General features: G+C 42.3%; 1 protein-coding gene across 1 annotated transcript; it reads right to left on the bottom strand.

Moving 5' to 3' along the window:
* Positions 1–1,710: 1,710 nt before the first annotated feature.
* Positions 1,711–24,656, bottom strand: Bag4 (BAG cochaperone 4). The gene is made up of 5 exons (XM_021169880.3): positions 24,329–24,656; positions 16,958–17,062; positions 10,589–10,843; positions 8,589–8,843; positions 1,711–7,703 (listed from the first exon to the last, which is right to left on the bottom strand). Exons 1-5 carry the CDS (start codon positions 24,599–24,601, stop codon positions 7,218–7,220), a joined length of 1,374 nt encoding a protein of 457 aa, XP_021025539.3. The 5' UTR covers positions 24,602–24,656; the 3' UTR covers positions 1,711–7,217.
* Between the last annotated feature and the right edge of the window lie 56 nt (positions 24,657–24,712).

The following is a 24,712-nucleotide window of genomic DNA, read 5'->3' as shown; positions in this document are numbered from 1 at the left end:
TAGTATCTACCATGAAGTTCATAGTCCTACCAAGGGAGATAACAAACAGATAACTTTATCTTAGTGGATGCTATAAGAGAGTCAGGCACTACATACATTGACAGTAGTCAAATACGCAGGTGTGTATCCCAAATCCTCTTTTCAGGGGGTCTTTGGCAGGACGGAAGAATCTGCTGTGTGTGTGCATTTAGCATCTGTATTTTAAATAAGTGCTCTGTGAGATTTAGATGCAAGTAGTTTGGATCTGTACTTTGAGAAACACACTGCCTCAAACCGAATAAATTAGGTTCCCGCAAAGGCCTGGGGAGAAGCTAGTTTTAGGCAGATATTTATAATAGCTCCCATAAATAAGAGTTCACTTAGTCTTTCTAGCTACTGTTTGCGTATAAATCTTTTTGTTAAATATTTATTTTGTTTTGTTTTTTTTCACTATTTCATTGTTTTTAGTTGTATGTCTCTGTGTATATCTGGGTGCCCACAAACGCTAGAGAGTCACAGGTGGTTGTCAACTCCCTGGTGTGGGTTATGGGAATTAAACCCACCCAGTCCTCTTCTTGAGCAAGTGCTCCTAACCACTGCGCCATCTCTTTTGTGTGTGTGCGTGTTAAAGGTAAACTATGAAACAGGCTTCTACCTTTTCCCTTTCAATATTCTAGTGCAGAGATGAGATAAATATTTTGGGTCCTGTGGCCACAGGTCTGTGTTGCAGTTAATCCCCTGGCCTGCTGGCAACAGAAAAGCAGCAGAGTCTGTTGTCTCCTTCCCCTTTCGGCAGTTTGAATGATAATGGCCACAGAGGCTCACTGAGTAGCTGGCCCCCAGTGGGTGAAATTGTTTGGGAAGCATTAGGTGGGATGGCTGTGTTGGAGGAAGTCTGCCATGGGAGGCCTGCTTGAAGGTTTCAAAAGCTCACCCCCAGTCTCTCTCTGCCTTGTGCTTGTAGCTCAGGTTGTGAGCTCTTGGACACTGCGCTAGCACCATGCCTATTCACCCACTGCCAGTCCTTGACATGAAGGCCATGGACTCTAACCCTCTATATCAAGCCCCAAATAAATTCCTCCTGCAAGTTGCCTTGGTCATGGTATTTTATCACAGCAATAGAAAAGTAAACAAGACACACCTTTAGGTGGACTCTGAGGATTGAACTCAGGTCATCAGGCTTAGCAGCAAGCCCCTTTACCTGCTGAGCCATCTCACTGGCCCTCAATCCTTTTGTTGTTCAAGGTCATCACTGGCCACATACTAAGTATGAGTCAGGTACTGTCAGTGAACTCAGTGAAGCTGCTCTCCCCCTCTAATGGGTCTTGTACAGATGACCACAGGGGTACACACGGCTCAGAAGCAATTCTAGAAACTAAACTCTAGAAACCCCGAGACAACAGAACAATCTACAATTCTTAAAGTAACCATTCCCTAGTAATTAGACTCACCTAGTAAACTATCTGTCCGATATGTGGTAAAACTGACACTTTAAGTCACACAAGACCTTTAAAGGCAAACACTTCCCATGAAGCTACTGAAACTTCATCTCTTGAGCTAAGGAAAAAAAAATACAAACAAACAAAAACACAACACCACCACCAACGACAAAACCACACACGTGTCTTAGGGTTTTACTGTTGTGAATAGACACCATGACGAAGGGAAGTCTTATAAGGACAACATTTAATTGGGGCTGGCTTACAGGTTTAGAGGATCAGTTCATTATCATCAAGGCAGGAGCATGGCAGCATCCAGGCAGGAATGGTGCTGGAGGAGCTAAGAGTTCTACATCTTCATCTGTAGGCTGCTAACAGACTACAGGCTTCCAGGCAGCTAGGATTTGGGTCTTAAAACCGACACCTACAGTGACACGCCTACTCCATCAGGACCACATCTCCTAATAGTGACACTCCCTGGGCCAAGCATACACAAACCATCACAACATGCAATATAGGTAAATAAGAGGCCAAGGGAATTCTCCATTTATGGAACAAAAGCTCTAGCTGACTTCCCCAGGAATCTGAAACAAAATGGAATAATGTACAGATCTTGAGCAAATACTTAAGAGGCCAAATAGATCATTAAGGACATAGGCATCCAAGTAGACAAAAGATTAATTACAGGGCTGGAGAGATGGCTCAGGGGTTAAGAGCACTGACAGCTCTTCCGAAGGTCCTGAGTTCAAATCCCAGCAATCATATGGTGGCTCACAACCACCCGTAATGAGATCTGATGCCCTCTTCTGGTGTGTCTGAAGACAGCTACACTGTACTTACATATAATAAATAAATAAATCTTTAAAAAAAAAGATTAATTACAGGGAAAACAAGTTGTTCAAGAAATGCCCACTCACTACAGGACTGAGCCCTGGTTAGTAACGACAAAGTTAGGACTGCAGCTATCAGAAGTAGGGAGGGACGGACTGAGCCAGATTGTGGAAATGGCAGAAAAAGAAATGCCTATCATCCTGTAGGAAATGCAGAAGGGTGCACTAAATCCCCAGGGTTCCAGCAGGCTGAGGCAGGAAGAGGACATTCCAAAGCTACCCTGGGCTACAGAGCAAGCTCAAAGCCAAGTTGCTCGACATGTGACTCTCTCACAGAACAACAGAACTCTAAGACTAAGAGAAAAAACACAATTGTGTTACTTAAAAGTCAGTGATACATTTCCAAAGTATATTTTACTTTAGAAAGTGGTCACCAAGGCTGGAGAGTTAGCAGACAGTTAAGCGTACTTACTGCTCTTGCTGGGGGGATAGGGGTATTGGTTTTAATTCCCAGCACTCACATGGCAGGTCTTAACTGTGACTCTAGTTCCAGAGGATCTGGTGCCCTCTTCTGGTCTCTAAGGGCAACAGGCATATACAATGAACACACAGACATGCAGGTCAAACACTCAAAACAGGTAAAATAGTAAACCTAACAGATTTTTTTCAAAACAAGGGTTTTCTCTGTACAGCCCTGGCTGTCCTAGAACTCATCTGATAGACCAGGCTAGCCTCAAACTCAGAGAGATCTGCTTGCCTCTACCTCTTGGATGCTGGGATTAAAGGTACAACCACTACCCAGCTATAAATTTAACATTTAAGTGGTTGCCTTCAAAGAGGAGAAAAGGGGGCGGGACCAGGAGAATGCTGGTTTTCATAATCTGACTCCCTAAACTCAGAACATCATTTTCATATTCTTCTTTTTTGAGTGTGTGTGCGAGCATGCACATGGAAGTCAGAGGTAAACCAAGTGAGGTCTCTCCTTTCCCACTGTGGGTCCCGAGGATTCAACTCAGGTCCTCAGGTCTGGAGGTAAGTACCTTTACCCACTGAGACATTTCACCTGCCCTAAACGTGTAACTTTAAAAGAGAAATAAAAAAAAAAAATCAAAGATGATGTGATGGTGTGTATATGCTTGGCCCAGGGAGTGGCACTATTAGGAGGTGTGGCCTTGTTGGAATAGGTTTGTCACTGTGGGTGTGGGCTTTAACACCCTCATCCTAGCTGCCTAGGAGTCAGTATTCTGCTAGCAGCCTTCAGATGAAGATGTAGAACTCTCAGCTCCTCCTGCACCATGCCTGCCTGGATGCTGCCATGCTTCCTCCCTTGGATAATGGACAAAAAAACAAGCAAACTAGTTAAGGGTTATTCTTTATGCCAACTAACTAAAGCACTATTCCTTTTGTTGTTCATTATTTGTTTTTACAAACCCTTTCTTTAAAAGCAGCATCCCGCCTTAAGTAGGGAAGACAGACCCCACCAGGCTCCAGAAGCTTCAGCAGGGCTGCTCTGGTTAGCATTAACCTTGGTAGTTTACCTGAACAAAGGTGCTAGAGAGAAAACAGCTGTTTATCATGCCAGGTGTAGGTAACTTTATTCAAGATTTTGACAAAAATGATCCCCAAAGTAATATAAATTTAGACACTTTTAAAAAGTCTAGTTGTGAATTTCAAAAGAAAATTGCTTCAGTTTTAAATGAAATTCAAGTCAAAAGTCAAACAAATTTTACAAATCATAAATACTAGTTTCCTTCTTATTCATTACATTTTCAAAGACAGGTCACAAATGTTGCTTTTTTTTTTTTTTTCTCTTTGATACTGGCTACTGGAACCAATTAACATAATTTCTATCTTTAAATTCTGAGTTTATACCTATCCCGAATATCTTGTTATAATTAAAAATATAAATCCAGAAACCACAGTTCCTTCCAGAAGAATTCCAATTATTAAATATAGAAGAAATGAGAATAAAAAAAATCACCATTTAAACACCACAGTAGTAAATGCCACAAGCAAGATCTGCCAGGAGATAGTAAGAGGCAAACTCTAAGCAGAAACAGGACATTTGCATAGTCTCAAAGTGTCTCTAGCAAATACTTAGTAATTACAAAGGAAAGCAGGGTAAAGCTTACAGCAGAGGAACCTAGCAGACACCAGGTTAGCAGAGCGCTCAATGTGAACCACGCCAGGATCACATGACAACACCAGCCATCCGTAGGATGTAACATCACAGAGCAAACGACTACTGAGACAGACAACCAAATGCAAAACTGGATGTGGAACAGTTGAGAGGATGCTACTAAAAAGATAAATGAAGTGTCTACTTTTAGCTTGCTACTTCAGCTAATATTAATAGCACTATTAACTCTTTAATTTTAACAAATGTTTCTGTTAAAGAAGATGTCAAAACAAGGGGAAGGCGGATGGAGGATACACGGGAATGCTATTTTTACAACTCTTCTGTAAGTTTAAAATCATGTTAGTAGTTCAAAAAATAACTTAAGGTATATACACATATATGTACATTTGTGCATAACGTGTACACATACACCAATGAAGGATGTGCATTAATTGGCATCGTGGGCAGCGTAAGTGAAGCAGACATGTTTTCTTCCGAATCTCTCACTGGCAACACAGCTCAGCTTTAAAGTTTCTCCTCTTAAAGTATAATTGTCAAAACTTTTATACAAAATGTTTGGAGGGGTACTTAGAGCTCACTCCTGGCTAGCCTGGAACTATGTAGACCAAGATAGCCTCAAATTCAGAGATCCACGTGCCTGCCTCTGCCTCATAATGCTGGAGTGACAGGCGTGTGCCACAAATCCAGCTTCTAAAACCTTTTAAAGACATTTCTATATTCTCTTTTATACATTCTACATAAGCTATGCCTCAGTACAGTGCTTGCCTGACACTGCATAAACCAGGCACACACCTACCTGTGTAATACAAAGTGAGGCAGGAGGACCAGAACTAGGTTGTCCTAGGCTATATGCCAAGTTTAAGGCCAACCCGGTATGAAATTCTGTCTCAAAAATAAAAATTATAGATATAAAACACACATACACGTGTGCACACAAGAATACACACACCCCATAGACAGATGATTGATTAGATAGAGATTAAATGAGTTGAGATGGATTTGATAGTGTCTCCTTATATAGCCTGGGCTGACCAGGTTGGCCTTGAACTCAAGAGATCTACTTGCCTCCTCTGACTGAATTTAAAGTGTACACCACCAAACTCAGCCAAATAATATTTTTTAAAAACTACAGACTCCTAGAATACAATGATTACTTCTTGAGTCACTTAGACTGTTTATTTTTGTGGGCAGGATCTTACTTGGCTCAGGCTGGCCTTGAATGTATTAGGTAGCTGAGGATGACCTTAGACTTGTAGTCTTCCTGTGTCCACCTCCCAAATGCTGAGACAGGTATGTACCACTATGGCTGGTTTATCCACTACTGGGGATTTAGCCCAGGACTTCATGTATGTTAGGCAGACACTGTACTAACTGAGCCACACACATCTCTAGCCCGTAGACAATCTTTTTACTACACTTTTCCTCATCCTAGGTTAGCATTTGTTTGATTCCTGTGAGTAGAAGGGAAGGCTCAGGCTTGGTATCACTAATATAAAGGCCTGCTAGTCTAGAAAAAGGTATCACCTTGATATTCTACTAAGAAACTGCCTCTGTTGCAAAAGCGGGTACTGAATGCTAGATCTCACTTTAGGCTTAAAAGGTAAATTATTTACCTGTCTCTGAATAACAACATACACGGATAACCAAGAAAGGCCCCTTTCTTAAACTTGGCTCTAAATTGACCATTACTAATATTAAATAACATCTTTCTTATGAAACAGGCAATTCTATGCAATTTATCCTACGAAATATAGACCAAATTTAAATTAAAAAAAAAAAATTAATGAATTTTCCACTTCAGCTACGGCTGACTCATTCCCTGAGTGTGAATCTCCTTCTTTTCCTTCTATCAGCATTAACTGAGCTCAGATCTGTCCCACAGGTCTACTGACTGGAGAATGGTGTTATTAAAGAATTGTATTTGTTGCTTTTTTGCCGTCACTATTTATACTAACCGTGGCATTTAAGTTTCCATGTTTTTATCATAAGGCTCTCTATAGAAGCAGCAAGAGCCAAAAAATATTTTTCTTAAGAAAGCAATTTCAAAGTGGATCTTTATCCAAATACAACAAAGCAAAGAATGTCCACAAACACTGTCATTCCTATTTCAATGTAATTTTCAGAGTCACCTTCCCCATCATGAAAAGCAGAAGTGGGAAGAATGGAACGGAACATGCTACACGGAAAGGGACACGAATGACTTTAGGAGCCCACCACACACTGCAATATATTCAAGTGGTAAAAGGATATGAATTCGTTCAGAACTGCTCACCTATCTGGATGCCAATATTTGATTATATTAAACATATTACTACAAAATGTACGAAGAAGTAGAATAGTATTACATTTATGACCTGCAGGTAAGAAAACAGAACAGAGGTCCAAGAGTCTAAGCTATAATATACACATGAAGTATCTGCAGTCACAATGCACAAAAATGTGACAGTCCAGATGCTTACAAAACAGCCTGTTTGTCTCAGATTAGGCGTTTGACAACCTTTAAAGAAAGTCTATCTCCCTCCTTAGATCTGATAAGCAGCAGCCTACAGACACCTTGGCTTTCGTAAGGAGTAGGTCTACTTGGCAATACTGACAATTCCAGTTTTCTATTCTGTTCAGTCATCTGAAAACCGGAAAGAATCTTGTCACTGCTGCTTTCATTCCTCCGCTGGCTTTTCCAGTTTTTTCCCCCTTTCAAGTTTTAGGTCAGAAGAAAGTTGGAATGTGTTGCTTCTTGTCACAACAGGCATTTCAAAAGATGGGAACTAACCAAATTAAAGAGTTCTTTGGCCAAATCAGTCACAGGCTTCCCCTGCATTCCAAGTTATTTCATAGTCCCTTTTTTTCTAATTTTTCCAGTATGGCCTGGATCTTACAAACAGCTTCTTTCCTGGCCTGACGGACAGAGTCCTGGCCCCCAGTTTCAACAGAATCCAGTTCTAAAAGTTCCTTTGTCAGCATTTCTTCCAGAAGCCAATATGCTTTGTCTGTCTTTTTTCCTACAAACTCTTCTACTTCTTGCTCAAGAAACTGCACCTTCTCCAGCACATGTATGATCTTTTTAATACTTGGAGGAGTGCCCTCATCTGAAGAGAAACACTCTTCTGGGAGATTATTACTTGGAACTTGGTTGCTGGGATGCTCACTGCTGGCATTACCATACAACTGAGGCTCAGCACTATACTGGACTTGAGAATCCAAAAGGTCTGAGTTATCATTGTTCACTGCTCCTGGAGATTCATACTGATGGACACTGCAGGGAAAGCTGTGCCGGCTTAGGCCTTGACCCGATGGGTTGTAGGAGTACGAGGGGTCCTGGGAATGGGAAGACAGAAAGGAGAGAGAAGCTGTCTTAGTGGGAAGCTATCAACATCAGATATGTCAGTGCACATCATTCACCAACCAGGAAAGAATTGAAAAGACTTCCACAAAACTGGCCCCTACAGAACCATCAGAGACCAACACTGTTAGACGACAAAAGGGGAGCCCTTTGAAGCAGGAGGCACACAATCCCTAAATACGATGGTTGGAATCTACCTCAGTGCAAGTCACTCTGTGAACACTTCCCAATCTTACGACCTCACAATTCCTCGGTGACTTAATCATTAGTTTCCCTTAGACAGTGAAAGCCTTCAGAGCATAGGCAAAAGCAGAGAGTGTGTTTATGGCTTATGAAAAGCCCAGCACCCAAGCCAGCACACGCTATTCACATCGATTTCCCTCCTGCTGCATAGCATGAGGTTGTGAAATACATCCCTTGATTCTGTTTAATATTCAGATAGTACCAGCAGAAAAGAAGCACTTTCCTGTCTATTTAAAAAAGATATGGTCCTGGAGAGATGGCTTCTCCTGAGGACCCAAATTTGATTCTCAGAAGCTACAAGGCAGCTCATAACTGTCTGTAACTCCAGTTCCAGGGGATAAGCCTCCAAGGGCAACAAGCACATATGTGGCCCATAGACATACAGGCAGCCAGGATATCCATACACATAAAAATAATGAAAAATTACAAAAACAGGTAAGAACCTAAAAAAAATCCCCAAACAATACTGTCTGTAAGAGAAAACTAAGCTAACACCATGCTGAGTAGTAACCACCAACCGTTTTGCATCTAACAGACTAATACAGAGAAGTGTCATCTTGTGTCCTCTTAATTGCCTAGAGATCAAAGGAATAGCATTCCGAAGGCCTCCTTCCTACCTTAGGCTGCTGAGGTGGGGGTGAAGGAGGTGGCTGAGGAGAACTGTTTCCAGGCCATGGTGAAGCACTTTCCGTCATGTACAGGTTCCCAGCCGAGGCGGCTGAGGGTGCAGCTGAAGGCCAGGGGTAACGGGCTCCCATCCCATAAGCACTAGAAGCCCAGGCATCATCTTGTGGTCGTCCAGTCGCTCCTGACTGCGGCACAGCACGGTTGCCATCTCCATAAGGATAATGGGGCAAGGTCATTCCAGGGTTCTAGATTGGGAAAACAAATATGCTGGTATGCTGGCAGGTCACTGCTTAAAAAGCAAAGCTTATACGTAATGAAAACAGCACAGACAGGTCCTGACCTGCTAGTGACTCATTAATCAGTTACCAAAAGTTCTCCACACCTGAGAAAACCTGGCTCCCAAAATAAAGAACAGAGTTGGTAAAAGACTCATGAGTTAGATACAAGATTCACTGGGTGAAGCATGTATTTTCCAAAAACACTACAGATAAATGAACCCATACATTATAAGACAGTAGAAGTGTCCTCGAAACAAACAGAATAGGATTGGTATACTCACAGCATATTAATATACACCTAGAAGCATTAGGAAAGATTAAGTTAGGGAAAGCTTCAAGCAACAAAAATTGTATGGGGGCTGGAGAAATGTCTCAGTGGTTAGAGCACACACTGCTCTTCTAGAGGATCCAAGTTAAAGTCCTAGATTCCGTATGAGGTAGCTCCGGGATCCATCACTCTATAGTTCCAGGAGTGCTCATACCTGTGGCCTGAGTACCTGCACTCATGGACATGAGCACACAGTCACGAGTATATATGGAATTAAAAAGAATGAAAATAGGAGAAAACTAAAGAGGTGCCAGGTGTGGTAGCATGTGTGTCTAGTCCCGACACTCAGGGGAGAGAAGTAGGCAATTTGCTGTATTTGAGGCCAGCTAGGTCTGTAGAGGGAGTTCCAGGTGCCCAGGAGTAATTGCTCTGCGTATAGCCAGGTACATAGTAAGCTAACACCTGATCTCAAAGAAGAAACAGACAAAAAAGAAACAGACAAAAGTATATAAATTATGGGCTGGAGAGATGGCTCAGTGTGTAAAGACACTTGTTATGCAAGTCTGGGGACTGGAGTTTGATCCCTGGAACCCACAGAAAGTGAAAACCTGCTCCACAAAGCAGCCCTTTGTCCTCTACACATGCGCTGTGGTACATGTGTATCATCCTTTACAACTCCCATCATGCACACAAATAATAAATATACTAGGATTTAAAAGAATTATGACATTTTTTTTTTAAAGATTTATTTATTTATTATATGTAAGTACACTGTAGCTGTCTTCAGACATTCCAGAAGAGGGCACCAGATCTCGTTGCGGATGGTTGTGAGCCACCATGTGGTTGCTGGGATTTGAACTCTGGACCTTCGGAAGAGCAGTCGGGTGCTCTTACCCACTGAGCCATCTCACCAGCCCCGAATTATGACATTTTTAAGGTCTCTTCAGCCTCATCCATTTAGGCATCAGTATAAAAGAAACCCCTTCCTTCACTTATCAAACAATTTCTCAACATCTACAGTACTTTCTTTTCTGTTCTTGTTTTTTTTTTTTTAAAGATTTATTTATTTTATGTATGAGAATAACATTGTCACTGTCTTCAGACACACCAGAAGAGGGCATTGAGCCCAATTACAGTTGGTTGTGAGCCACCATGTGGTTGCTGGGAATTGAACTCAGGACCTCTGGAAGAGCAGCAGTCAGTGCTCTTATAGGCTGAGTCATCTCTCCAGCCGTTTTGTTTTGGAGACAAGGTCACATTACGTAGTCCTGAATGGTCATGAACTCAAGGGCTTCACCTGCCTCTCTCTGTCTCATGAGAGCTGGGGTTAAAGATGTACACATCGTGTATGGCTCTAGTTGTTTTCTTAAAACAGCACCAGTGTAAATGGGTAACTTTCCACTGTTTAAAACTCAGGAAAATAGAGGCATTTTTGTTTCCTTACCTGTGAAGCAGGATATCCTGGCACCTGTCCCCTCAGAGGAGGTGCTTCTGTTGGACAGTCCTGCTGGGAATACATCCAACGAGACATTGGAGTTGGGCTGTTACCAGGTGAACGGTAGGTGTTTGGAACTTCCGTGGAGTAATTGCTCTGCGTATAGCCAGGTACATAGTAAGCCCCAGAGTAGGAGGCAGTACTTGCTCCAGGGCCAGGAGGGTAAGGCGGACCATATGCTCCATTTGCATAAGAATTCAGGCTCTGGGGGGGGGAAAAAAAGGTAGTGGCAAGGAAAAGATGAATGGCTAAAACGCCTTTAGTGTTCAACCTTGAGAACTTTAGGAAGTAAGGTGTCAGTAACCGATGACCATCTAAGCTATGTAAGCAATCTATGAGGTACTTTCTTTTCTCTATTTGCTATAATCACACTCCAGGTACTGAACTCAGGCTATGTAAATTAAGGGGCATCAATGGAAGACTACATGGTGATGACAAAGTGAGAAATAATGGCTCCCTCAAACATCGTCTTACATTTAATTCATAACTGCATGTCTAAACAGAGAGCTTGTGCCCACAGGAGGCAACTCTAGGAATTCTGGGGGACAGGGTAGAGGAAAAAGAATATCATTATAAAATAGAAAGGGGAAAAAGTCAGAAACCCTCTCTAATAGCTTTATATTTAGTTACTCTTAGCTTCCGTTTCTCTAACAGGAAAATGAAGAGCCAAAATTTACCTTGTAGGATCATTAAGAAAAACTAAGATAACAAGAATAAATGACTTAGCAGATAAACAGTTTGTTCATCAGATGGTGACTACATTATTGTAAGTATTATGATGAGTTCCAGAAATGACCCAGTCCATATTGAACTAAGCAACCACCCTGCTTTCCTGATAGCAATAACAGATAACAGAGAAACTCTTCACTATACTGCTTATTACTGTGGGTTATTATAGTTTGGTTATTGTTTTAAACAGTGCTGCGAACTAAACCCAGGACCTTGTGTGTGTTAGACAAGTGTACTACCTCCAAGATACATTGCTGATCCTTTTTTCTGTGGTTTTAAATCACCTACCTAGACTACGACATTCCTCATACCCAGAATCCTGCTTAATGCTCCAAATAAGATTAAAGCTAAGCCCTAAACTTCAACTCTTACTTTATAATGTTTTCTATTATTTGCTGTGTGTATGTGTGTATGTGTGTGTGTGTGTGTGTGTGTGTGTGTGTGTGTGTGTGAATGATGTGAGTATGTGTATCATGTAGAGGCTGCATGCTTGTGGAGGTCAGAGGACAATCTAGATAGTGGGTCCTTGTCTTTCACTTGCTGTTGAGCTTGTATGGCACAGGGTCTCTTATTTGCTGTTTTCAATTCCAGGCTAGGGAACACAGCCTTATGTGGTTTTGGGAATCCAAACTCAGGTCACATTTGAATGGAGGGCACTTTGTCCACTAACTATCTCCCTAGTCTCCCTGTAGCTTTTTAAAATAGTAAACACACAGGATTGTGTTTTCTTGTAAGCCAGCAGGATGTACCAGGAAGAATTTCAAGTTTGCAGCTAGTAGTCTACATAGTGAGACCCTATGTGAGAAAAGGAGGAATCTGAATTGTGTGTACACGCCTGTAATCCCAGCACTAAGGAAGACGAGGCAGGAAGATTACTAGGTAGAAGGCCTTGGCCTACATTAGTAGGACCCATTTTAAAAACAAAACAAAAGAAAGAAAATACAAATGCCTAAAGAACTGCATGTGTAGTCAGGGTCAAGAAGAAAGAGCCAAGTAATATATTCCCCATAAGCCCTTGAGGTTTTCAGTCTGAAAAAAGAACTCCTTAATAGAATACAAAGGACAAGATTTGATAAAACACCATGTGACTCTTTGGTCTGTATTCCAGCTTCCCACAAGGAAATCACTCATCTAGAAAAAAGTCACAGGCACGAAGCTGTCAAGTATATTACTTGTAATTACACAAAACAGCACAGGGAGGGAGGGATGGCTCAGAAGTTAAGGGTGCTGACTACTCTTCTGGAGGACCCAGGTTCAGTTTCCAGCATCCACTTGGCAGCTCACAACCATTAGTAATTCTACTTCCAGGAATTCTGATTCCCTTCTAGTCTCTACAGGCACTGTATATGTACAAGCAGGTGAAAACACACACTTGCACAGACACACACACACACACACACACGTACCACAGAACCTAAATGCCCTATGGTAATCAAATGACTAAATAGATTGAGGACTATTCTATTTTTTTTTCCAGAAAAAAATTTAATTTATTTTTATTTCACATGCATTTGGTGTGTTGCCTGCGTGTTTGTCTTGTGTAAGGGTGTTGGATTCCCCAGAACTGGAGTTACAGCAAGCTGTAAGATGACATGTGTGTAGTGGGAATTGAACCCAGGTCCTCTGGAAAAGCAGCCAGGACTCTTAACCACTAAGCCATCTCTCTAGCCCCAAGAATTATTCTTTTAAGAAATTGTATTCAATATATTGTTAAAATTGAGTAATTTAATTTTAGAACTGTTTTCTTGTCAATAAAATCGCTTGCTTTGTTTTTACATTTATTTATTCACTTCTTTTTGAAACAGGGTCTCATTATATGGCTTGGTTGGCCTGAACTTGCTATGTACATAGGACTGGCCTTGAACTCAATCCTTCTGCCTTTGCTTCCTGAGTGCTAGGAAAGAAGGTATGTGTCACCATGCCTGGTCTTCCATCTTTATTGTGTGGGTGACAGTGGTGGGAACGTACATAACACACGAGGGCACCTCTAAGAGTTGTATCCTCTACCACGTGGGTTCCAGAAACTGAACCAGGGGATGAGATTGGCAACAAGCACCTCTACTCACTACTTTATCTTGCTGGTGATTCTTTGTAAAGTTTTAATGATGTTATATGTAATAGACACTTTTCTGTTGCTGGGATAAACACATGACCAATTAAGAGAAGGGTTTATTTGGGTTTTTGATTCAGGGCTGAATCCCACTATGGTGGAGTAGAGGCACAGAGGCTGGAGCAGTAAGCTAAGAACTCACATCTCCCCAGCCCCCCTCTTGTGTTTTCTCTCTCTCTCTCTCTCTCTCTCTTTCATTTTATGTGCATTGGTGTTTTGCTTGCATGTATGTAAAGGTGTTGGGTCCCCTGGAAGTGGAGTTATAGAAAGTTGTGAGTCACCATGTGGGTGCTGGGAATTGAACCCAGGTTCTCTGGAAGAGCCAGTACTCTTAACTGCTGAGCCATCTCTCCAACTCTAAGAGCTCACATCTTTTGTTTGTTTGTTTTGTTTTTACTTTCACATCTTAAACTATAAGCACAAAGTAGAAAAAAACAAGCTGAGAGTGGCTCAAGTCTTTATCAAAACCTACCCCTAGTGACATACATACTTCCGACCGTACCTCTTAAACCTCCCCAAAGCACCACCAACTGGGAACCAACTGTTCACTGTCAGAGTCTCTGGGGGACAGTCTCATTTAGACTGGTAGGGTTTTTTTGTTTTGTTGTTTTTAAATACACATACTTAAATTTATTTACAAGCAACAAAACTACACTATTTGGTATCTGTTTCAAAACCCTCTGAAGATAAACACAATATGGTCCAGTATTGAGACTTGTTGAAGCTGAGAGGAACATTTGTTTCTAACTTTAAAATTTTCCTTAATATGAAAGAAAATGAGGAGGAAGCTGGGTATGGTGGTCACAGGCCCATAATTCCAGCACTCAAAAGGCTGAGAGCTATGGAGGTAAGAACAAAGAAGTTCCTGTCACTGAGTCTATAAATTGCACGTGACAGGCAAACACAGAAGTGTGCAATGGGGCAGTAGATAGCTTAATGGGTAAAAGTGCTTGTTTTGCAAGCCTAATGACGCAAGCTTAATCCCTTGATCCAGTGAAAAGAACTTATAAGAGTTCTCTCCTGACTTCCACAAGTGCACTATGGCACACTCCGACCAACAGCACACACACACAGGCATGCACACACACACACACACACACACGCACAACTAGAAACTGCATTTAAACATTTAAAAGGCGTATAATGGTTTCAGGCGTAAACAGACGATAGAGGAAAGGCTTAAGATGTATTTCCCAAGTTATCTTCATTCTTTCCTTACTTTTCAATTTTATATGTCTGTCAGTATGAAAAGGGTCTTATTCTGAAATTCTCTGGGAAGCTTCTGCTAGTGCCGAACTTGTGATTCTTCTTATCTCTGCCTCTGCGTCTTTTTTCTTTTCTTTTTCTTTTTTTGGTTTTTCCAAACAAGGTTTTCCTGTTTGGCTCTAACTATTCTGAAACTCATTCTGTAGAACCATACACTGGCCTCAGACTCAAGAGATCTGCCTGCTGCTGCCTTCCAAATCCTGGGACTAAAGATGTGCCACCATGCCCTGCTTCTAGATATTTAATACACAAACATTAATTGGTTAATTTACATTTTAAAAAAGCTTTATTATATATTACAGAATTATAAAATTTTATAAAATAACTGGAACCACAAATAAATAAGAAGGGATATAATACTCGGTTCATCAAAGGACACTGTGTCTGCTCTTAGAATTTTCCCCTAAAACTATAAATTTCTATGATTTAAGCAGAATGCTGATAGTTTCTTTCCTTCTTTCTCTTTTTTGGTTCTGTGTAGTCCGGGCTGTCTGGGAACTTGCTCTGTAGATCAGGTTGGCCTTGAACTCAGAGAATCAATGGCCTTGCCTCCCGAGTTGTTTTAAGGCATGATTATGACCTTGATCTAGTTTTTTTTTTTCTTCAGTACCTCAGGAACCATTAAATAAATCTGTGACTATTCCATATCTGCACTTGGAAACTGGCATCTTCTGGGCCTTTGCTAGCTAATAGCTACAATTACTTTGTTGTCCTTTGTCCCAGCCAAATACTGGATGACTCCAGATATCCTTACAGGCAAACACAGAAGTGTGCAATGGGGCAGTAGATAGCTTAATTGGAATAAAAAAGTAAAACAGTTCTGGTACTCCTAATTTTCCTGCTGACCAATTGCAAGTCATTAGAACAGGCCGTGAATAGACCAACTGCAGTATGTAGCTGACCTGCCAGTTATCTACAACGTGGACCTTCACTCTTCTAAACGGATCCCACCCCACCGCTTTAGCTCCGGTTAGTTCTGGCTGCACACTTCCTCCATTATAGGCAAGCCATTCTGATACTCCTGTTAGCAAAGAAGTCGGCGCCTTTTTGAGACGGCACTACCTCCACTTGCCACTGTGGCCTCAAAAGATGGCCCCTTAAAAGAAAACATCCTCATTTTGTCATCACGCTGTTCATAAACTATTTCCTGCAGAGACAGTGCTCATAAATGTGTCCTGTGACTTGATCTCAATGTCAAAAATTGGGGGACCATCAAGTCTGGGTGCTATTCTGGGCAAAAGGTTCTTTCAGGAGGCAGCCACTCCAGCTCAGATGGGCATGGCAGCACACACTTGTAATCCCAGCACTCGGGAGGCAGAGAGGGAGGCAGATCTCTCTTCTCTCTCTCTCTGAGTTTGAGGCCAGCCTTGTCTTCACAGTGACTTCTAGGACAACCAAGGCTACACAGAAAAACTTTGTCTCAACATACCCTAAAAAAAGAAAGAGGGCAAGTGGACACAATCTCCTATCCTTTACCAAGAAGCTCTCTGCAGCTGGTACCTGCTGGGAAAGAGAAATCAGCTATTCCAAATGGAGTTGACACCAGGTATAGCAACCACACACCAAGTCAAACCCACCTTTAGGAGTAGCTGGCCAACACAAACTCCTCGTTTTGTTGAGGGCTCATTTTAGTTTGTTTGTTTTATAGGTGTTTATTTTTATTTTCTTTCTTTTTTTGTTTTTTGAAAGAACAAGAAGTTAGGTACAAAGGGAGGGAGGTGAGGACACCTGGGAGGAATAGGGTGATGGTAAAGGCTGATCAAAATATACTGAATACAAGATTTTAATAAAATAAAAAGGGGAAAATGAGACCCGTTATCATATACTTAATATATGCCATTATCATATACTTAATATATGCCAATAATCGTTTTAATTGAAGCTTGTGGGAGTGTTTACCTAGTGTTCAAGAAGCCCTGAACACTGAATAAAATTGGTGTGGTAAAAGGCCTAGAATCCTAGCACTTAAAGAGGATCAAGAGTCAAGAAGTTCAAGGCCATCTGTGCTTTATAAAAGTACCTTTAAAAAAGAAAAGAGAGCTGAGAGGTAATTACAGTACTTAAGAGTACAAGGCCAGTGTGATCTACAGAGTAAATTCCTGGACAACCAGGACACAGAAACAAAACAAAACAAAACAAATAAACCCACAAAAACAAATAAACAACAACAAAGAACGAAAAGGAAAGGGAAATCTGCTCATTTCCAACCATACCTGGCCTTGTAACTCTGGCCTCACAGAGTATGTGCTTGGGTATGGAGCCCTGGGTCGCACGGAATTCCAGTAGTTGGAGTTATAGCCAGGATATGGTGGCTGTTCCTAAGGAAAAGAGGAACAACTTAAATAGCATTCTTTCTACTGTTGATACTTTCTTTTGCTATAGAGTTTCCCTACATACACCAAGTAATTTGAAATTTGCTATACCACCAAGGCCTCAAACTTGCAACCCTCTTGCCTCTGCCTTCTAGTGCGAGGATTACAGGGAACACTGACATAACCAATTCACTCTTAATACCAGTTAGACAGCAAAACAAAGACTTCTAACATGAGGCAAGATGAGGAGAATCAACATGAGCAGGACAACCAGAGACAGTAGTCTGCCTTTGTCCACTTCAGTCACTGCCACTCATCAGTACTTTTTGAGTATACCCAATCTGAAATTTTGAAATCCAAACTGTTCTAATTCTGGACATTTAGAACTTTGATATGATGTCCCAAGAGAAAAAAATCCATAGTTGATCTCATTTGATAAGCTGCAGTCAAATGCAGGTAATGGGTGTGTGGTTCCGTGGTAGAGCACTTCACTAAGCACATTAGAGGGTTCGGGTTCCATCCTCAGCCCAGCAAAACAAACAATGCAGGGGCTGTACAGCTAAAATGCTGTACAGTTATCCTCAAAGCCACATATAAAAGTTAGACATAAATAAATTTCATGTTTAGATTCGGGTCCTGCCTTCAAAATAACTCATGTTTTATGCTTTCAAAAATCTGAAATCTGGCCGGGCGGTAGTGGCGCACGCCTTTAATCCCAGCACTTGGGAGGCAGAGGCAGGAGGATTTCTGAGTTCGAGGCCAGCCTGGTCTACAAAGTGAGTTCCAGGACAGCCAGGGCTACACAGAGAAACCCTGTCTCGAAAAACCCAAAAAAAAAAAAAAAAAAAAAAAAATCTGAAATACTTCTGGTCACAAACATTCAGATATGAAATATTTACCCTATTTATTTAACTGGTACAAAATAAGTTATGCATCGTCACTATTTAGAATTATACTTACCCAATAAGTTTGGAACATAAAACTCTTACTACACAATTTTCCCTGTCCAATCACTTTAAATATTAATACAAGAAGCCTGTGATTGGATAGGGAAAAGGGAGGCAGAGCGAAGAGTTTCAGAGACAGGGATGGAGGAGGGAGATAGAGGATGAACAGGACGATTCAGATTCCACATGGCTTTTAATAGCCACAGGTAGCTATAATATCATATAGAGATAGAATAACTTGTGTAATCTAGGTGGGCACCTTGTATCATTATCAACTGGCTCTGAAATTACTTGTGTTGGCATCTTGTGAATTGAAAATTTATTGATATATAAATCTGACTGATTAATTATAAGCTTCTAGTTTTGATTTTCTAGGTTACTGGAATTTGGGACCACCGACCACAGACGGTAGACGGCTGAGAAGGTACAAGAGGCTCTGAAACAGGCGAACTGGAGTTGAGAAGACCACCACACAGAGGCTAGCCTAGAGGCAGCAGGACCGCAGGAAGAGAGTAGCTGGGGGTGAACTGCGGGAACCTGCCATTCTTTTCCCTGTCCAATCACACACAGTATATCTATACATTTTTTTCTTGTATTCCAGTACTTTCTGCTTATAACTTCAGTATCATCATCAACTCATATAGAGCAATCACCACTGGAACGTGTAACTCTAGCTGTGATAGCATCATCTTTTCAGGGCTTTGTCTTTAAATAAATTACATTAAGACACTAACTCTTATAAGAATGCTCCAAACCAATTCTCTTTTTTTTTTTGTTGTTGTTGTGTTTTGTTTTTCGAGACAGGGTTTCTCTGTGTAGCCCTGGCTGTCCTGGAACTCACTCTGTAGACCAGGCTGGCCTCGAACTCAGAAAACCTCCTGCCTCTGCCTCCCAAGTGCTAGGATTAAAGGCGTGCGCCACCACTGCCTGGCTCAATTCTTAAACCTTTCTGACTGTGTAGCTGAACACACAATGTGTTTTATTCTTTGAACTTACAGTTTAAGTGCACTTTTGGCTCATAACAAAGCACTTTTATTTCCCTTATATAGATGGGTTTTATGGTTTGTTGGCTATGCCGGATTAAACCTAGAGTTCTTGTATATCTACGCTCTCTACCGAGAAGACAGTGCTGGAGCTGACTGTTCTAGATGTGCTGAACCCAGGCCTACATCTTCAGACTCTAAGGGTCAGTCCCTTCAGGTGAATCTCTAAGGTTCAGTTTAGCTACCAGGATCCTCCCGCTATTCATTCCCTCTCTTCCTGACTCAGCTTCCTAACACCATAGCTCCTTGCTTTTCTTTCTTCAGCCAGACTCACCTCACAAAAAAACATCACTGAAGACCACCTCCAACCCATCCCCAGCAACTATTAACTGTCATTTTCCTCTGGAAGGCGGAGTGCCTTGTCAGCCACTCTCTACCAACTTCTGTTTATGGCCTACAAATCCTCAGAAAGGTGGGCCTAATGAACCTCTTCCCTGTCAAGGATGGAGTGCTTCTGAGCCCAGTGCTGTGTAGGTCTTAAATAGTAACCACAGCTGCTGTGAGTTCATCAATGCAGCCATCGGGTCATACCCAGAAGACAGTCTTTCATAACACCCTCCTCCTTCCTCTGCCTCGTACATTCTTTCCACTCCCACTTCTGTAGCGTTCTTTGATCCTCAAAGGGGATAAAATGCATGACCTCTTTAGGGCTGAACATTTTAACAGTGACTTTTTTTCAGCACAATAACCAGTTTCGAGTCTGAGCATTAGTAGTTACCATCCACTACAGCACACTAACACAACCCCACACACACACTACCACTACCAACACTATCAAACCCTTGACCAAACCTGAGAATAGCAACAATCTGTGAACAGAAACATAATCAGAAGGAAGATCTTTGGTGAGCACAATTTGTCCATTTAGCAAAACAACAGTAGGCGCAGTTTCCCACTACGGTCTATGACAATCCCCAGCCATGGGTTCTGAGCAGCCTTACAGTAAGTACCAGGAATGAATTCTCTCCTGGAGAGTGGGACTCAAGCACAAGGTGCTTCGGACCCTACAACAGTCATGCCACTCCATCACACTGGTAGGCACGTTTTCCCAGGCAAGTTAGTGGTTTAGCATGAACCCACTGTTAGAACCTAGGTAAAATAGTTACCTGGCTAGCCTGCCATCTATAGCAAAACTTTCTCATATGTTTCTGCTGTTACTAGGAAACTTTCTAATTCCAAGATGATTACATATTCTGTTATGTTCTGTGCCCTAGGAAACCAATCACGATAGAAATCAGTACAACTGTTTAGTATAGTTACCCAGAAGCTTGGACCTGACCCAACCACCCAGCAGCACTCCCTGCTCCTAAGTATAAGCTTTTACTGCATTTGCCTTTATTAGCTGTCCCTGAGATGGACCCCAACATAAGAGAGACACCTGCATCAACAGAAGAAACTATTTGGAATAAGACTTCCATTTTGCGTAGTGGTTGAGTAAAATTTAAGTTCCCAAGATCTCCCTGGGAACAGACATCCTACTTGGCAGAAAGAAACATGTATGTGGATAACTGACATCCTGGTTGGCAAGTTAAGACATGAACGTTAGACAAGTCCCATCCTGGTTGACAAGTTAGGACAAAGCAAGCCCCCAGCCACAGCTGAATACCCCAACCAATGCAAGCAGGGTGCATGCTCAATAAACTATCCCTGTCTGACAAAGATGGACGTTTCTTGGGACACCAACATCCACAGCGAGTTAAGACTGTTCATGAACCTTTTTCCTCAAGCAGCCTGCACAGCAACTCAAGGCATTATGAAAACTAGCCAGAAGGGAGAAAGTTTACAGGCCAGTTTCTCTTTCATTTCTCTACAGTCTGCAAAGTGTGTGGTGTCTTCAACAATAGGGTTTTATCATCCAGTTCTGATGGCTAACCAAGAACTGTGGCAGTAGGATAAAAATATTACAAACACACGTATGCATGTGTGGCTGGTGCCTGAGTAGGCCATAAGAGGGCGCTGGACCACCTGGAACTAGAGTTAACAGACAGTTGTGAGCTGCCATGTGGATGCTGAATGAACCCAGGTCTTCTGGAAGAGCAGCTGTTGAGCTGCTCAGGCCTGGACGTTCTCTCTCTCTTTTTTTTTTTTTTTTTTTTTTAAAAAAGGTAAAACCCTGTGCCATATTTAAATATATTAATTTCATTTGGTTGTTTTGTTTTGTTGGAAACAGGGTTTCTCTATGAGGTCTGGCTATCCTAGGAACTTGCTCTATAGGACAGACTGGCCTTGAATTCAGAGATCCACTTCTGCCTCGAAAATGCTGGAATTAAAAGCATGCACTACCATCACCAGCTGTTTTCAATATGTTAATTTAAAACCAGGAAGGGTGGGGCTAACCTATAATCTCAGCATTTGAGAGGTAGAGGCTAGCAGCTGAAAAATTCAAGCTCTCCCTTGCCTACTTAGTGAGTTCAGGGCCAGTCTAAGATACAAGAGACCCTGTCTTGGAAAATTAATTGACAAGTCTTAACTGTATGAGGACACACCTGTGTGGGATGCACATCCATACAGTATGAGTCCAAGGCTGATTCCTTCAATCCTTCTTCTACCTTACTCCATGAGGCACAGTTTCTCAAACAAACCCAGATCCTCCCCGCTTCCCCAAGGCCAGATACTCTTGCTAGCCAGATTGCTTCTGGGGATCCTTCTCAACCTTCTAAAGACGGAATTACAGGTTGAGCCATTCCAGTCACCCAACATTTATGTGGGTTCTAAGGACCCAAAGCCCGGTCTTTTTTTTTTAAAGATTTATTTATTTATTATATGTAAGTGCACTGTAGCTATCTTCAGACACCCCAGAAGAGGGTATCAGATCTCATTACAGATGGTTGTGAGCCACCATGTGGTTGCTGGGATTTGAACTCAGGACCTTCAGAAGAGCCATCAGTGCTCTTAACCACTGAGCCCTCTCTCCAGCCCCAAAGCCCAGCCTTTTTACTTGCAAGGTGTGCCATCGCCATAGCCCTGCACTTTTTTTTTTAATTTCACACATAAATATTATAAAATTTAGTAAAAGCCAATAAAGCTAAGATTGTGGATTTGGGGGAGGGGGGGAAGTACATCTATGACAATATGCATAGGCAAAGGCAGAAGCAGAGGCAGGTGGATCTCTGTGAGTTGGAGGCCAGCCTGGTCTCCAGATGGTGTTCCAGAACAGCCAGGGCTACACAGAGAAACCCAGTCTTGAAACAAAACAAAACAAAATTTACAGATGCCCATTATTCATTTCCAGTTTATCTCAAACTACGCTAGCCCCATAATCTGCCCTATATGCACAACTCTACTCCAAACCTCTTAACTCCCTACCAGATGCTAAACTTGAACTTTTGCAAGTCTTTCCCTAACCAGACAGACTTTTAGTTTGATAGCAAACTCGACAGAAGCCACTTTAAAGCTCGACTCCTTTTCCTAATCAACTGATCTTTAATTTGGGCACATAAGTCTAGATCCTGTGATTACAGTAGATCCATCGGCCTACTCACCCCATCCTACTTACCGAGTCAGCACAGGGAATCGGGATCCCTCTTCCATCTAACTTCTGAATGCTACCTGGTTTCTATTCTTATACAATTTTTAGAGGAACAATTAGCCTACCCGTTTAAAATGTACAATTCAGTGGTTTTTAGGATACTCAGAATTGGGAAACCATCTTCACCAACTTCAGAACACTGTATCACCTCAAAGCCCAGTTTTGCAATTCTTCCTTCCAGTCCCCAACCTAGCAGCCCACCATGTTTCTGTCTGGAGGAATCGCTCCCTATGGGCACTACATATAAATGGAATCACACAATATGAAATGCAACCCTTGTGACTAACTTCATCCAACAAGCAGGATCTAGTTAAGGTTCATTCCATGTTGAAACAAGTATGTGAGTGGGGGTGGAGGGGGGGGTCAATTCATACCTTTCCAGATGTTATGTCCTAAAATGTAAGTCATGTTAGTTAATCCAGCAATCAGTTGATAACTATACAAGTTATTTCTAATTTTTGGCCATTATCATTAATGATGTTAAAAAGATGTATTAAATAGCATAAGGACATGTTTTCCTTTTTTGTGGTGGTGGTGGTTCGTTTTTTGAGACAGGGTCTCACCATGTTGCCTAGGCTGTCCTGGAACTCATTATGTCTATGTGAACCAGGCTGACTAGTCTGCCTCTGCCTCCTGGGTACTGAGATTAAACACACCAGCCCTTATTTTTTGTTGTTTTTGTTTGTTTGTTTTTGGGTTTTTGTTTTTTGTTGTTTTTTTTTTTTCGAGACAGGGTTTCTCTGTATAGCCCTGGCTGTCCTGGAACTCACTTTGTAGACCAGGCTGGCCTTGAACTCAGAAATCTGGTTGCCTCCCAAGTGCTGGGATCAAAGGCATGCGCCACCACCACCCGACTTTTTTTTGTCGTTTTTTCAGCCCTTGTTTTCTATTTCTTGAGTATACTTACAAGTAGACCTGCTAGATCATAAATTAACTCTCTGTCAGAAGTTTTAGGAACAACCCAGCTATTTTCCAAAGCACTGTACTGTTTTACATTCCCGTCGTTGATATGTGAGAATTTTATAATTAATTTTCAGCAAGTAAGAATGTTCCAAAGGCCAAAAGATGTGTGCCACCATCCTAGAATGATAGCCCCATACGAGGAGAAAATAGAAACACATTTTTGGCATGTATGCAAGCAATAAAATGTTACAGGTCCAAACATACTAAGCAAGTCGGTCTCTCAGAGCCTTCTCCATTCAAAAATTGGGAAGCATTAATAACATCTGTCTTGCAGTCTTGCGATGATTAAATAGAACATTAAGGTACTTTGCAACATTGATCCTTCCTGATTCAATTCCAGGCAAAGCTTTAGTGATAAGGAACTAAGTGATCAGCCCGCCCTGTTTCGATCCCTTCCCCGTGGGAGGGGCTGCTGAGTAAGGACTGGGGCTGCAGCTCCCCGAGCCACGCAGGATAAATTGTTACAGCCCAATCACGCTAACCTACGCTCTCGGGAAAGAGATCCTGCAGCCTGCTACTAAGCTTAGGAAGTCAGCGCAGAATAATTTTTCGGGTTTTTTTTTTTTTTTTTTTCGTGGCTGAAGTAAAAAACAAAAAACAAAAAACGAAGGGACAAATGGAACCCAAGCCTAGCTCCCCTCGCATCTCCGGTCCTCGTCTCCTGCACCGTCCCCAAAAGAACAAATCAGAGACCCGAGTCCTAACAGACCCTAAGTATAAAACCCCCAAATGTCCTCACCTCTGCCCAAGACTTCCCGACTGGAGCCCCGGAAAAGACTTCGAAGCTTACCTGGTGGCCTCCCCCGGCTCTGCTCGCTTCTGCCCAGGCGCCTCCCGAGGGGTAGTAGCCATCGCCACCTGCGCCTTCGCCCGGCCAGGTGGTCTCGGCCGGGGCGCCCCCGCGCCCTCGCCAGGAAACCGGAGGCTGGGGAGGCTCCGGGCGAAGAGGAGGGTATAAGGGCGGAGGTACGTGCACCGGGACATCGCCTCCCCCGGGCCCGTAGTAGCGGCCGTACGAAGGGCCGTCACTGGGGCCGTAGCCCGAGCGCCTCAGGGCCGACATGGGCTCCGCTGCCGCGAAGCGCTTCCCGCCCCCCACGACCGTCCCTTTGCGCAGGCGCCTGCGGGAGGTCGCTATTGGCGGGCGGCGGAGGGGGATAGGACGGCTACAGCC

Source organism: Mus caroli, unplaced genomic scaffold (assembly GCF_978045245.1).
Source record: "Mus caroli unplaced genomic scaffold, Mus_caroli_1 scaffold_10, whole genome shotgun sequence".
In the NCBI taxonomy this organism is placed as follows: domain Eukaryota; kingdom Metazoa; phylum Chordata; class Mammalia; order Rodentia; family Muridae; genus Mus; species Mus caroli.
This window is presented reverse-complemented; position numbering and strand designations above follow the sequence as displayed.

Bases quoted from the DNA above. Each gene is read 5' to 3' on its own strand.
- Bag4 (XM_021169880.3), bottom strand. From the start codon at position 24,601: ATGTCGGCCCTGAGGCGCTCGGGCTACGGCCCCAGTGACGGCCCTTCG. The intron at 10,844-16,957 runs GTATGGTTGGAA...TCCCCCCCCCAG, and splicing joins GGCCAGAGTTACAAGGCCAG to AGCCTGAATTCTTATGCAAA. The intron at 8,844-10,588 runs GTAAGGAAACAA...TTCCCAATCTAG, and splicing joins CAGGATATCCTGCTTCACAG to AACCCTGGAATGACCTTGCC.